Source organism: Eretmochelys imbricata, chromosome 3, assembly GCF_965152235.1.
Source record: "Eretmochelys imbricata isolate rEreImb1 chromosome 3, rEreImb1.hap1, whole genome shotgun sequence".
Taxonomy (NCBI): domain Eukaryota; kingdom Metazoa; phylum Chordata; order Testudines; family Cheloniidae; genus Eretmochelys; species Eretmochelys imbricata.
The window spans coordinates 201,657,707-201,673,189 of record NC_135574.1 but is presented as its reverse complement, the minus strand read 5'-3'; the positions used below and the strand labels follow the sequence as shown (position 1 = coordinate 201,673,189).

General features: G+C 46.1%; 1 protein-coding gene across 1 annotated transcript; it reads left to right on the top strand.

Moving 5' to 3' along the window:
* The first annotated feature begins 376 nt into the window (after positions 1–376).
* On the top strand, positions 377–15,217 carry LAMP5 (lysosomal associated membrane protein family member 5). Its single transcript, XM_077812055.1, has 6 exons — positions 377–437; positions 806–978; positions 1,622–1,753; positions 2,058–2,163; positions 5,031–5,219; positions 15,039–15,217. The coding sequence occupies exons 1-6, from the start codon at positions 377–379 to the stop codon at positions 15,215–15,217; spliced, it is 840 nt and encodes a 279-aa protein (XP_077668181.1).
* Positions 15,218–15,483: the final 266 nt, after the last annotated feature.

Sequence of the window (15,483 nt, the reverse complement as noted above, 5' to 3'; positions counted from 1 at the left end):
AGGGTTTCTTTGAACACCGAGAGCCCCCCCCCCCGCAGATGCTCCTACGCGTGCCATTAAGTTTCCCGAGCAGGCGAAGCGTTTGGATCCATTTGCAGGGCTGCTGGCAGGAGCAGGTCCGGAAGCAAGCTCAGAACTAGCCTCTGCTTTTGTGCTCCAGCGCGGGGTACCTTGGACAGCTCCCCCACCTCCCCCCCGCAGCAATCCTCCACCCCCCCGCTTCCCCTTCCTCCTCCTCCTCCTCCTCCCCCAGCTCCCTGCCAAGCTGCGAGCTCGGTGCATTTCGCAGCCTGACCGTGCAGCGCCAGAGCCGGGAGCTCTTTGCCAGCGCAGCCCCGACAGCAGTTCCCGGCCCCAGCGCCCGGCGGCGAGAAGCATGGATGTGAGGCTCGGAGCTGGTCGCCTTCTGCGCGTCCCGGGCCTGCTGTGCCTTCTCCGTGAGTAGCGCCCGGGCCGGCTGGGGCGAGAGGCGGCGGCTGGGTGCAGCGCTCGATCGGCGGTGGGGCCCGCGGGTGGGGAGCTGCGAGCATCCTTGGGCGGCTGTCGTGGCGCCCAGCCACTGGGCTGCGTTACAGGCGGGCGCCTGGCCCAGAGAAGCGCTTACAATAAAGCCCATTAATTTCCTGCTAAGGGCTTCAGGGGGGCTTGGGGGGTGGGTACTTGGCTGCAGAAGAGCAGGGCAAAGGTGTCACTTTTTCTTTGCCCCCCCCCGGTCCCACCCCCCCCCCCCCCCAGGCAAGCTCCGAAGCAGAGGGAGCCCTCGCAAGAGGCGGGCGTTTCCACACGTATCCGTTTTGTTCCGCAGATGCCATGGCTCGAATCGGGGCCGAGCAAGAAGTGGAGAACCTCTCCGGGCTTTCCACCAGTCCCGAAAAGGATATTTTTGTGGTGCGGGACAACGGGACGACGTGTCTGATGGCAGAATTTGCAGCCAAATTGATGGTCCCTTACGATGTGTCGGCCAGCAATTATGTCGACGTAAGACGTGCTTTCAGCTCGGGGATTTGGGTTCCCCCGCAGGGTCCCGCTTTCAGCTCGCAGGGCTGATCTTTCACAGGGCGATGCACGTGTCTTCGCTCCGCATCGCGCCCCAAAGGCAAGCCCCTCCTGCCCCGGGCTCAAAATGAAGATCTCAGCCCCCGCCCGCTACTTACTCCGCTGCCTACGAGCAAGGGAATACAAAAGCGTGGGTCTGGTGGGCCAACTTTAGGGAGACAGATCCTGATGCCAATTGAAAACCCCTCTCTGGTGTCCATGCGCTTGCCCGCAGAAACAGTCGCGGCATGATGAAGAATAGGGAATAACAGCTGCATTTGGACAGCGCAAGTTGTCAATGCCGTGAAATAGCGTCAGGAAACAAGCCGGTTCCCTATAGGCAAATGTATCTGCATTACGGCATGTTCCCCTTTTTGTTCCTACCCTTAAGGGCATATCTTTTCCTTGGCTGGGGGCGGGGAGGAAGGACCACCTTGTTTCTGCTGTTGTCTTATATCGGAGCCGATGTAAACGATCCCCTTCTGTTGTCCCGAATCCTTCACAGTTGGGACTGGGGTGGGTAATCGGGCCTTCTTCTTGTGTTGGTTTTGGTTTTGAACGTGTGTTGTGTTGTTTGTGCATTTAGCTGATAACCGAGGACGCTGATATTCCGCTTTCCCGAGGAGCAGACGTGAGAGGAAACTGCGGCACGACCGAATCGGAACTCCAAATATCTTGGCTAGGCAGAGTGTACACCCTCAAACTGCATTTTATCAAGGTGCGTGGCTGTGTGATTGCGGTGCGCCCAAGGGGCCTGCTTTTTGTTTTCCTTGTTGACTAAAACCCAAAGGCAGCAAAATCAGCCCGAAAGTCTTAAATTCGGCGTCCTTGTAGCGGGTGACAGGGAAACCCACAGGGCGTGAAATCCTGCTCTCGGTGTGTGTTCAGTGAGATGCGATCGTGGTAAAAAACGAGCCACAAGCATCATCAAAACGACCCGAGCTGTACATTTTAATGCCCGGGAAGTTCATTGACTGAAATGGTCACACACACACACACACACATATTCATTTGATTGGCAGGAAGGCCACAACACATCCAAAAGGCAGGAGGCGGTCTGGAAAATGAACAAGATCCAGTTTATCTATGATTCTTCGGAGCGAACCTACTTCAAAGATGCTGTCAATCGTAAGTGCTGGCTGGAAAAGGGCCTTTACCCAGGCCAAAGGGCTGCTTTTCCCTTGACCGTTGTTGTAGATGAAAATAAAAAAGCAAACGGAACCAGTCGCTGTGTGCCCGGGAGTAAAGCGGAAGGAGGCCGGGGTGTATGATGAAATCAAGAGGCGTGTTTACTACAATCCAATTTAATTAGAAATGCAATGTTTGTCTACTGAAAATACAGCTAAATAGTCCATTCGTCCCAGCGTATGGGCCAGGCCTATGAAATGCAACTTTTCACCCAGGCCTAGAGCATGAACAGAAAAGGAAGGAACATAGGAACAAACTAATTTCCCCCCAACTGGTACACTGACCTCCCCCCCAACTGGTACACTGACCTCCCCCCCCGGTTTTATTTTATTTTTTTTATTTTTTTGGAGGGGGGGCAATTTGCTCGCAGTCACCAGGTGTTCTCCATGCCGTGGTGAGAAAACCGTGTTTCCCCCAGTCTGCTTGCTAGGCAAAGCTGGAGCGCAATGTTACTGCCTTTGGGAGGGAAATTCAGCGAGTTTTCTAACCAAGGCGGTATCCAGCTGCTGGAAAACCCTCCCCAGTCTTTATTCCCCCTCCGCATCCGCTGTTGCAGACTATAGCTAAAGGCAGGTCGACACTTAAAACGCTGCATGCAGGAGAATAGGGAAATGCCTGTATTTTCAGTCCCTGGAGCCCACCTCCCACATTCTGCTCAGTTTCTTCCTCTACGACTGATCAGTGCAGCTGGCTGTTGCTGTACCAGATCCTGTTCCCATGCAGATCAATGGGTGTTTTGCAATTGACTTCAATAGGAACAGGATTCAGGTCCTATGTGCGGCTAATTTGAAGGAAACTACCTTTGGACCGAATCACATCAATGGTAAGAAGGGTTGGACGTTTACCTATTGTTTTCTTTTCTGATGTTGGGTCAGAGGGGCTTGCACTGGTGCTACTGGTTTTACCCACACACACTGTCTTCCCACCTTCTGTTTCATTCCTCAGTCTTTCCTTCTTCACTCATCTGAGTTTTTCTTTTGATACTTTCCCTCCTGCCACCCCTTTTCCTTACTGTACATGAATGATAGGCATCTCCGTGGGATGCCATTAGGGGGAACTTGCAGCACTGGAATGGGTTACCTAGGGAGGTGGTGGACTCTTCTTCCTTTGAGGTTTTTTAAGGCCCAGCTTGACAAAGCCCTGGCTGGGATGATTTAGCTGGGGATTGGTCCTGCTCTGAGCAGGGGGTTGGACGAGAGGACCTCCTGAGGTCCCTTCCAACCCTGATATTCTATGATTCACCGTTTCCTTGATAAATTGAAAGATCCTTTTCTGTCCTAATAATTCCCGCTACCTCTGAATATTTCAGAAACTATTTGGCTCCAATTAGATATCATATTTATAATTCTTACCCACCCTCAGTTCATTTCTCTTCCAAGCACAAAACCCCGGGGAAATACATTCTACATGTTCAGTTACATTTAAAAATAATTCTCTAATATGGGGACATCCGCAACTTCATTCACATCGCTCAGAGAAATCTTTAAAAAAACAACTTGCAACACATTTCTCCTGTAAGGGAGATCATATGGCATTTGTGTATTTATAAACACGCGTGTAAGCTGTACAAAATATACCATTTTTGTTTTGCAGATAATCACATAAAACTTCTCATCCTGTAAGGCTCTAATCCGGCAGAGACTGGTGGCTCCGTTACTCTCATACAGGATTAGGGCCTTATTTTTTACAATGGTTGCAAGCCCTTAATTCTTGGTGTTGATAAAATGGCTGGTATATTAAATGTGGAATAACCTCACGCTTGCCATTTTGTCAGTGGGAATGCCAGCTTCACTTGGGGGGAAAAAACAGCCCATTTACCCACTTCTACAAAGAACATAGTCTATTGAGTTTGAAAACTGGTGCATTTTAATGGAAAAATAAAGTTCACACCAAAAAGGTTTGCATAACTTAATGCACCTCCCATAATTGAGACTATAACATAATGTACAACCTTGATTTCTGAGTCGTTTTTCATCTTGCAGTGAATATTTTGCATGGCTCTAATGCACAGCCACACACACATTAACCCTCACACACTGAGCAAATATGAAGCCCAATTTCTCTATTATGTGAAGCCTAATGATGAACACGAGGGCTGCAGATGATCAGAAAGGCAGAAGTTATTCATCATTCCATACAGCTGATCATCCACAGTCTTTGTATGTAGAAATATGTTTGACATAATGAGAAAATTCTGCTTTATTTCCACTTGCCCAATGATCTTCTTCTTTTTTATTTCCAAGAAACACAGTAAGAGCTCGGTTGAGTCCTGAACTGAGTGTCTCAAGCTGTGTATTTCTTTGGCACCCCAATACAGAGGCTAAGTGTAACCGCAGTCCTTGCTGTTGTCTGCATGCTGGGAATATGGGGCCTGAGCCAAAGCCCATTGAAACCTCTCATGTGCCTGAATGGACTTTGGATCAAGCTCTCTATGAGGCCAGGACTGCTGGCATCACTACACTGATTGAGAAAGGTGGAGCAATGTCTCCACTTTACACTGGGGATAGAGGGATGTATATGTTCCAGCCGCCTAACGCTTGGTGTAGTGGCCGTACTCTGCTCACTGGAGAGTTCCCACAATGCTGCCTGGAGCTCCCACTGGATGGCTCTGCCCCACTTTCCAGTGGAGTTCTGTGTTGCTTAGAAGGCACAATCCAGCCCCAAGGATAGCTATCGATTTATGAAAGCACATGCCCACCTCCCCGCAATCCAGGCACATTGCCACAGGCTTAGCTTTCTTAGCAACACTGGCAACTGCCAGATTTTGGGGTCTAACTGTTCCACTGCTGTTTATGTGGTCTCGACAGCTGGGAAGCACACAGCCAACTCCCACCACCTTTCTGCCTTAGTCACCCCAGCTGGGAAATCCTACGAATGCCAAGCTCAGCAGACCATTTCCCTCATCACCAGCGACCACCAGAGAACCGTAACTCTCGTGCTGTCAGAAGTCCGCATTCAACCCTTTGACATCAGTGCTGACTTTGTCTTCAGCGAAGGTAGGAATGTGTGGCAAAATCATTCTGGGCCCAATCTCCGGCCTAGCCCTGCATCTCTTGCACACCCCAAACTCCCAGTGACTTCAATGGGAGTTTTGAGTGTGTAAGCTATATAGGATCCGGCTTTTATTGGGACATTCAGCATGATCTCTGCCTCCAAACTCCCCCTGGGAATTAGGCGCTGAAGCACTTTGGAAAATCCCAGCAGGTGCCTATCTGCATCGCTAGGAGCCTAAATTCTTTTACCGACCTGGCCCGTGGTCCCTAGGCTGTCTGTCTTTTGTGGGGCAAGTGACAACTGGTTGTGGTTTGTCAAAGTGATCAAGGTGCTTTTTGCACGTGCACTAATTCTGTAATGCACCATCCAAATAGTCAGCCCTCATTCTATTGATCTGCATAACGATTGCAGAGGGAAGTTGGCAGGCGGCTCTGGGCCTTTCTAATGATTAGTGCAGGTGGACACAGGAGGCAGAGATCCAAAGGCTTCTTTCAGCACTATGGTCTGAAACTGACCGTGTGTGGGGTTGGTGGGGGAGGTCGAGCTGAGGCGCTGCACTGAGACTGGGTTATGGGGAGAGGCGGGTTGGGTAGAGGAGAGGCGGGTTGGGTAGAGGAGAGGCGGGTTGGGTAGAGGAGAGGCGGGTTGGGTAGAGGAGAGGCAGCAGTCACAGCAGCAGGAGGGATGAAGGGCGGGGAGATACAGGCTGCCACCTTTCCCTGTCAAGCTGTTGTTGGGTCTCAGTGCTCCATAGATTTTGTTGCGTTCTCAGAAGATGGGGTTGCCCCCCACTGGCTGGGGGCTGTTGATGAATTGGTCTGTGGTCCAGAGAACGGCATTTGTTGCATGGCGTACTGTGAATACAGCAGGGATCTGGAAGAGGAAAATGGTTTTGTGGTCAAGGCACCAGACTGGGTCTTCGGGGATGTGGGGTCAATCCTCAGTTCTGCTACAGATTTCCTATGTGACCTCAGGCAAGTCCCTCGTTCTCCCTGTGTCTCAGTCCCCCTTCTGTAAAATCACACTAATAACACTTCCCAAGCTCACAGGGGTCTGGTGAGGATAAAATCCATTAATATTTCTGAGGCTGACAGAATCTGTGCTATACTAAAGCCACTAAAGAAAGAAAGAGGGAGAAGTCCTTATTCAATGCAGCGTTTGGAGGGTGTGGAGCAAATGAGACATGGAGCCTCCCACTGAACAATGCAGATAAAAAGAAATATTGAACAGTTGCCTTTGCCACCAAGTACAGTCCATCTTGTGCACTGAATGAGGCAGGGAACCTTGTACTGTGGCTTTTATTTATTAACGTATTTATTGCTGCAAGTATGTTTGTACCTGAAATGCTTATTTTGACACTCAGTATATTAATACTTAAAGGGTAAAATCCTGGCCCCATTGAAGTCAATGGGAGTTTTGCCATTGATGTCAATGCAGCCAGGATTTCATCCAAGATATTTCTATGGGGCTTGATCCTGTTGTCTTATAACTCAGGCAAATTCTGCTCTGTTATCTGGTGTTCCTCTGGAGTCATGCCACTGACTAACTGAATTAGAGCTACTCCAGTTTTATACAACATTAAATAAAGGTTTAGTTTGGCCCAACGGTCATTTTGCCTGAGTTAGTATTTTAGGATCAGTCCCCTGCAAATTCCAGCTTTACCGGATGAATTAACTCGATCATTATTACTGAAGCAAGGTGAAGTAAACAATACATGGAGTAGCCAGATCTGTTACTGATTAACTTATGATGAGGAAAGGGCGGCGTTACTTGTCAAACAGAACATTTAAAATATTGAATGGTGTAATTCTACCTGTGGGAAATAGCTCCCGGTGTAGTAACACAAACACTTACTGCAAAGCACAGCGCTTATTACCACAAGTACGATTCCCCAAAATTACATAGCAAACATACACTGTTACAGGCACTGACTCAGCCGGAGGGAGGGCTGGCTGCATGACTGCTAGTGAAGATGGGAGTGAATTATATAAGTCTTCTCTGTAGGGGTAAATAAATCCTCTATACCATGCCACACCACCATGTATTCTGATAGACCACATGCTTTACAGGAAAAAATATTATAGACATTTCAGAGAGGTTTTTTGATACTTTTCAGATGCTATTTTTTTGTATCCCTCCACTGGCAAATCTAGGCTTCCTAGTGTGATGGGTACAACGGTACAGGCCGGGGTGGGGGGGGGGAGGGAATGAAAACTAAAATATGCAAATTCTCATTAAAATTACCCAGGCTAGCTTTTCTGTCTGTACATAATATCCAAGTTGTAAAGTCTTCTGTCTTGTAGCATAGCAGGCCAGCAACCAGCACTTTATACTGTTCGCAAAAGGCCTTTCCTGATTTTCTAATGGCACAAAGCTTCTTTTTGAACCATAATGGGCTTTTGGACATCATCATGCGAACGTGTCGCTTGTCCAGGACTCGACACCACCCAGGCTAGGTCTAGAGACACTGTGATTGCATGTGGGAATTCTATCTTTTGAGGAAAAGATGTAATATTTATTTGGCAAGCTTGTGGGTTTTTTTTGAATGGTGGCTGTTTGAATTAGTACCAAGGGAAAGTAAATAGCAGGCAGCGTACAGATGAGGTGAGATGAGGGGTCAGAGATGCCTAACAGATGTAAGTTATCACATAGCCCCACAATGAGTCTGCCATTTTTCATGTGCGTATCATTACTACATATGTGGGACGTCTGTGTATAGGGCATATATGTAAATATAAATTGTGCATTATTATTGGTTCAGCTTGGGATCTCCCACTAGTCTTAAATTACAGTAATTAGCCTGCTCCTTTGAAGCTCATTAATTTCACATTTGGTAAAATTTCTATTAATTATGAGCAAGCCACATAATACTTTAAAATATACTAGAATTGAGAAAGAGATCCTGCTAAATCTGAAGAGACTTTTATCTGGAGGAGGACTGGTGTCCTTTTAAAACAGAGATGTGGGTATGAATTAAATAGTGAGAACTCTTGTCCTTACCATTTACAAATTGGCTTAAGGAACTGTCCCATAGAAATTTGCAGAGAATTGTAGCTTTTGTTAATGGTTAACCAACCCAATGGAATGTCTATTACACGTGTAGTACATATTTGTCTTTAACCCCTTTCCCCCGCCCCTTACAAAAATTCATTGCTTTATTTCCGTCCTATACCCAACGCAAATCTGGCCCATCATGGCAAATCCAAAGTCAACAGGAATCTTTCCAGCAACTTTGACTATGGCCCCATATTTTGTTGGTTCTGGCCTATGGGTAGGGGAACTGTTTCCTAATTTTTATCTCATTTATGTCTGTTCTAATATAGAAGACTGAACGAGAAAACGAGCACTTTAGCCATTAACCGGAACAACATAGGTACTCACGGGAGGGGGGAACCCCTACTATCAACTTATACAGGGCATAGTGGTAGGCCTGATTCTGAACTCTCTTACATTGGGTGTGTGTCAGGAATTACTCAGCAGAGTTATACCAGAGTAAACAGCATAAATGAGAAGAAAATCAGCCCGGGTGTTTTTATCCTTCTCTTGAGTATAGGATAAGCACTCACCACAGAAGCCAAGGCATCACACAATAAATATTTTGTGCTTCCTCTGACAATATGATGCGCCTCAGGAATAAATGGCCATGCATAAATAACTCATATCAACTTGTGTAGAATGTATATTTTAGGGTACAGGTATATAAATGACACCACATCTGACTAGCCTGCCTCCCAAACTATAAATGTCAGTGCTCACCGTTGAGTTTTTTTTTGAGGGGGGGGGAAGGGTGTTGTATTCCAGACACTCTTTTGTTTGCTGAGCAACTGGCTTAAAAAAAACTGACAAGAAGGAGAAGTTGTTGTTTCTTGCTTACGAAAGGGCTCTATCCTGCAAGGTGCTGGGATTACTCATGTGCTTAAAAGTTAAGCATGTGCTTTTGCGCTTTATTGGGCTGGGGCCAAAATTTCCCTGCTATTGTGGGAAAGGCGATGGGGGGGCATATTTTCCCCTCAATGAGCACTTGTAATGTCACTCATGGGAATTATTTGACTCATAATTGTGCACTGTAATGGTACGGTCACAGGGAGTTACCACAGTGCATCATGGGCTGTGTAGCCAGCTGGGGAGTAGGGCCCATAGGTGAGAATATGGGCATGAGGGACCCAGAACTACAGCTCCCATGAGACACCACAGAGGAGTAGGCAAACTAAGAAGTTAATCTTGATACGAATTTAAATTTTCAATTTTGATTTTCCTGATTTTTCTGCAGAAAACGTTGATTTCAATGAAAGCCTCTTTTCTGATGGGAAAGTGTTTCAGCTGAAATTTTTTGATTGGTCCACTCTTAAATTGTGGTCCAACGCTGGGGCAGGGTCTGGGGAGTTAGGAGTGTTGGGTTCTATTGCTGGGTCCTCCACTGCTCTGCTCATTTTGAGCAAGTCCCTTCACCTCTGCATCATGCCTTGTTTCGTCCACCTGGAAGAGGCGAGTCATAGCACTTTCCTACCACAGAGAGGTGTTGTGAGTCTCAGTGCTCGTAAAGTGCTTTGCTCTCCTTAGACAAAAGGTGCTATATAAATGCAAAGTATTATGATTATTTATTCTGTGGGCAATCAGGGCCCATAGCATTTTAATTCTCCTGGCAAACACGTGCTTGCGTAAAACTCACCTGTCTTTCGTTACATGCGGTCACGTGGCCACATCGTGACTCTGGAATAGGCTCCCAGGGGAGGCTGTTGAATCCCTGTCCTCAGAGGTTTTTAAGAACAGCTTAGACCAGTGGTCTGCAACCTTGGCACACGGCCCATTAGGGTAATCTGCTGGCGGGCCGCGAGACATTTTGTTTACATTGATCGTCCGCAGGAACGGCTCCTCGCAGTGGCGCATTTTGTCATTTCCGGCCAATGGGAGCTGTGGGAAGCGGTGGCCACCATGTCCCTGCAGCCCGTACTGCTTCCCACAGCTCCCATTGGCCGGAAATGGTGAACCACGGCGATTGGGAGCTGCGGGGGGCTGTGCCTGCGGACAGTCAACGTAAAGAAAATGTCTCATGGCCCACCAGCGGATTACCCTGACGGGCTGCGTGCCGAAGGTTGCTGACCCCTGGGTTAAACAAACATCTGCCAAGGATGGTCTAGGTTTATTTTGTCCTGCCTCAGAGCAAGGGGCTCAACTAGATGACCTCTCGTGGTCCCTTCCAGCTCTCCATGGCTATGATTCTGTGACTCTCTCTGAGTCCACTGATCAGCCAAGACCTCAGTGGCCCACTCTGAAATGGTGAATAGAAGGGTCAGTCAAGGAGAGGAACAAGCTGAAAATGTTGCCTCTGCAGGATAGGGCGACAGTCTTGCTAACGACCATACAAACCCACCCCTATGGAACTCCCTCCCCACCCCACTCCATTCACCCAGCAGGTGGAAGTGACAGAAGGGCAAGATCCTTGGAGGGCCAGACAAAGAATTTGGGAAGTAATTTGCATCAGTTTCTCTCTCTCTCCCCTAACCATCCTGTTTCCACCTACACACCAAAGAACTCCACAGCACCTATCCAGACAGCAGACTTTGACCTTTTCCACCCATCCTCACTCTTGGGCCTGGGGGCCATCTTGAGCAGTTAGTCCCAGTGTGCATCCAGTCTGCGTGGCCTTATGGAACATCCACACCCCATAACACCTGTCATGTAACCCCCTGTGATCTATAGACTTACTCACAAAACACACCCAGGGGAGATGACTTCCCAATCCTTTTTGACTAAACTAACCAGACATTCTTCCACCACTGTCCCTTCTTAGAGGTTGAAGGTGATGCCTCCCCAGGACAGTCTACAGGAAGTTCCACAACCGACAATCTGAGACTCAAGGGAGCTAATTAAAATATGATTTTTAAAATAAGAATAGAGAAGATCAGATAAAAGCAAAAGCAAATATAGTGTGATGCTTTGCAAAGCTCACCGGGCATGATCCAATGCCACTGAAGTCAATGAGATCTTTCTATTGACTTCCGTGGGTTTTGGCCTGGGGATCTAAATAGATTTGCTTTGGGTTGAGTTAGAGTGAATTAACATTAATTAATAAATAATAACAATATTATTTGCTCTTATAAAGCACTTTTCATCCATAGATCCCTGAGGAATTTACAAAGCAACCCCATTGGCCAGGCAGCCTATCAGTTGCTCACCTCCTTTTCCCAGGCAGCTCCCTCAGTCAATAGTCTGTGACTACTGAGAACATTACAGACTTTGATTGGCTGGGTTTAGAGAGATGAGAATCATATAGTTCTTAGCATTCCCATATCATTAATTCTGCTCCTTATTAAATATGAAAAAAATTAGATTAAAAACTTCATAATTTAGCCCAAAGTCTGTAAACTAAAATAATTTTTTTAAAGAGATCAATTTCCTTTCGCCCATTAGACTTATGCAAACATTGCAAGAAATACATATTTCCTGTTACAACTGTGACTTTTTTCTGATTAAAATAATAGTTGGCATCTGAGATGTGCAACTTGGCTTTAAACAGTTCTCCTTGCAGAGGACATGCTTTGTTTAGTTTGGAAAACATGAATTTAAAAAAAAGGGAGTTAAGATGTTTGACATGGTGGCATTGAGCAGGTGAGGTGGAAAATTTGGTGACTTTGTAAGGTGTGATGTTAAAGATCAGTGTGGTGTACATGTCCAGCAACCAGTGATTTGCTCAGTACTGGGACAAGGGCATTAAGATTTTGGCAGTGAAGTCAGGCGGTCCAGTGAGCTGAACAGGTCTGATGCAGGGAACTTACAAACTTTGCTGTTGAAGCCAGCAGAGCTTGTAAAGTAACTGTTAGTGATGCACACAGCAGCTGATTCCCATGGGATTTAGGCACCTCAAAAATCTTTGAGGATTTGAGCCTAACTTCCTTGAATGTGATTCAAGGGCAGAGTGCAGCTCCTGTGGCTGGCTTTTACTCAGAAGAATGGTTGCAGCTCCTCTGCATGGCTTGCATAGATCATTAGGGCCACTGGGTCTATGTAATTCTGGCTTTTGTGTCCCTTACTTTAGTGCCCATCCACACTCAACTCTGCTCTCCACGCTAGCCTTTGCAGGTTCACCACCATGGAATGCCTTTGTGCCCATATGCCTGTGGGTTGGAAACAACAGTCCAGTGGGATTCTGACGGTCATTAGATGGAAGGGGCGTTTTTAATCAAACACTGGCATCAATTTTTGAATCCTGAATAATAACCAGTCGCCACTTCCTCCCTCTTTTTTTTTTAAACTGCACTGCAGCAATTGTGGCCACGTCTATAACAGAGTACTGGTGATTAATCACTGTTCTGGCAAAAACAGTGCAGGAACTGAATTGAAAAGGAGATGGCTAAAATACTTTCCATGTCAATGTTTTTTCTTACCTTCTTTGTTTTTGTTTTAAAAAAAGCTTAATAATAGAATTCTTTCCCCAGATAGATTAGCCCCTTTCTCCACGGCCAGCTGCTTTTTGTACCCAGAGTTTTGAACGGTTGCTTTATGAGCCTCAGTAGCTCAAAGGAGTGGTAATAGAACCAGGAGTGTGTCAGCAATAAGGGGCAGATCCTCAGCTGGTATAAGTTGTCAGAATTCCATTCGAGCAACGTCCCTGCTGTAACTGCCTGGCTTTGTGTATGGGTGAGTGATTATGCTCTTCTGTGGCTGGCATACATTGAGGATAAAGAAAAAGAACAAGGAGTCTTTGTGGCACCTTAGAGACGAACACATTTATTTGGGAATAAGCTTTAGTGGGCTAAAACCCACTTCATCGGATGCATGCAGTGGAAAATACAGTAGGAAGATTATATCTATATATATACACACACACAGAGACCATGAAAATATGGGGGTTGCCATACTCTCTACTATAATGAGAGCAATCAGTTAAGGTGAGCTATTATCATCAGGAGAAAAAAAAAACTTTTGTAGTGATAATCAGGTTGGCCCATTTCCAACAGTTGACAAGAAGCTGTGAGTAGCAGCAGGGGGAAAAAGTAAGCGTGGGGAAATAGTTTTACTTTGTGTAATGACACACCCACTCCCAGTCTCTATTCAAGCCTAATTTAATGGTGTCCAGTTTGCAAATTCATTCCAATTGAGCAGTTTCTTGCTGGAGTCTGTTTTTGAAGTTTTTTTGTTGTAGTATTGTGACTTTTAGGTCTCTAATCGAGTGACCAGGGAGATTGAAGCGTTCTCCAAGTGGTTTTTCACTCTCCTTTAGTTTTAGTGGTAGAGGACTGTGTTCCGGAGTCAGGTAACCAGGGTGCCAGGCCTGGCCATCTTTAATAATAGGGGGGGACTAGTATTTAGGTTGTCTAAAACTTTCCATTAAGATTCACACAACCTTTATTTGAGACGCTCCTACACCTCCGTTGTTTGCAGTAGGCATTTGAAGTTTGGCAGGGGGAAAGCCCTGGGGCCAGAGAAGTGCCTCTTCTTTCCCACCTGAAAATCTCAAAGACAGGCTTTTGAAAATTTCAATTTTTTCTTCTGTCATTTGCACTGTCAGCAAAATTTTGGCAGCACCCTTTCAGCCTCTTGAGTGCTGTCCATCTTGTTCAGTGAATAAGGCATGGGTGCTATGGGAAAAATACGATGTGATCATCTTACTAAAGACTGTACCATAATGCATACGCACCAGGGCATCAAATTAAGATTGTATAGACCAACTAGATTCTGGCATTTCCTAACTTTTGAGTGCTTGACTGTGCTGTCTAAATAACACTTTTTGTATGTAATGGTTATATATTGCAGTTGTACCTAGAGGTCCCTGCCCCATTGTACTAAGCACTGTGCAAATGAAGAGCTTGCAAACGGTGCAAATGCAATTTATCTAGTAATTGTGGCTGCTGCCTGTAGTGCAAGGGGTCACTTGCGTTAATGCACATCTCCACCCTGATCCTGCAGAGTGCTTATCCAGTGTGTCTTTACTCCCACATTCCATCGCACTGAAATCAATGGGACCACTCTGGGTAAGATCTTCAGCTGGTGTAAATCAGCAGAGCTCTATTGACGTTTACACCAGCTGAGGAGCTGGCTCAAAGGCTGAACTACCAGCTTTCACCTTCAGGATAGTCCCTGCAGGACAAGATGCAGGCACGGTGATAAGTCAGTGTGGGGCAGCCTGCATTGCGGCTTCTCACGCTCTCCCTGGTATGTAGATAAAGGACTTCAAAATCCAGGGCTGTTAATCTGGAAATCAAAGTGTGCCCCACTGTTCAGCTGTAACTACGGTGCTAATACTCCTGCACTGGGCCAGATTATAGAAGGGGAGGGATGACTAGGCCATAACTCGGCTTCACTCTCGGATCCTGAAGTGAACTCACAGGGCTGGCGGTCAGGAAGAAACAAACCAACCTTTTTAAATGTGCAAACCGAACAAAGGTGATTTGGAGTCAAGAGACAACGAGGTCCGTCCCCCCCGGCGTAAACAGTGACATTTTTACAATCACTTTTCAGCAAAGGAAGGCACTTAAAGAATAAAAAAGGCAATTAAAATAGACCCAGATGCTGTGGGAATAGTAATAATAATTAATAAATAGACATGACTAGTTGAAAGTTCAGCATGTGTTTAAGTGGTGTCCTGAACCAGGGCCTAAAGTGGTCAATGATATTTAATTTGCTTGAAAACAGTTGAGCCACCAAAAAACTAATCATTTTTCCTTGGTTTCATTGCTACTGAACATAATTTTATTCTGTATAGATGACTTCAGTGTAGGCATTATTCAGTTAGCTGTATTTCACTGGTGAAGCTCATTTTGTACTACCGGACAAGTTACTATTTAAAGCATTTCATCATCTCTCTCTCTCTCTAATTGCAGAACATAAGTGTCCAGTGGATGAGAGGGAACAGTTAGAAGAAACCCTGCCTCTAATTTTGGGTCTGATATTGGGGTTGATGATTGTGATAACCGTCTGCATTTACCATATCCACCACAAACTGACAGCCAGCCAGGTGCAAATTCCTCGAGACAGATCTCAGTACAAACACATGGGATAGGTGGCAGGATTAATCCAAACTGAGTACTTAACAGGTAGGCAAAGCAAAAGCACTTTTCTTCTGTAGGTGAGGACACACACACGATATATCTACAGTATAATGGCCAAATGGAGATGAAAACACTCTTCAAAGTCAAAGCTTCAAGCTGAGGGCAAAATTCTCTTCTCATATTCAAACCCCAATATTTTACTCTCCATGCATACGCAGCACTCCCCTTCCATACATGTATGGAGAGCAGGGTATTGGAGTGAAGATTCACCACTCAG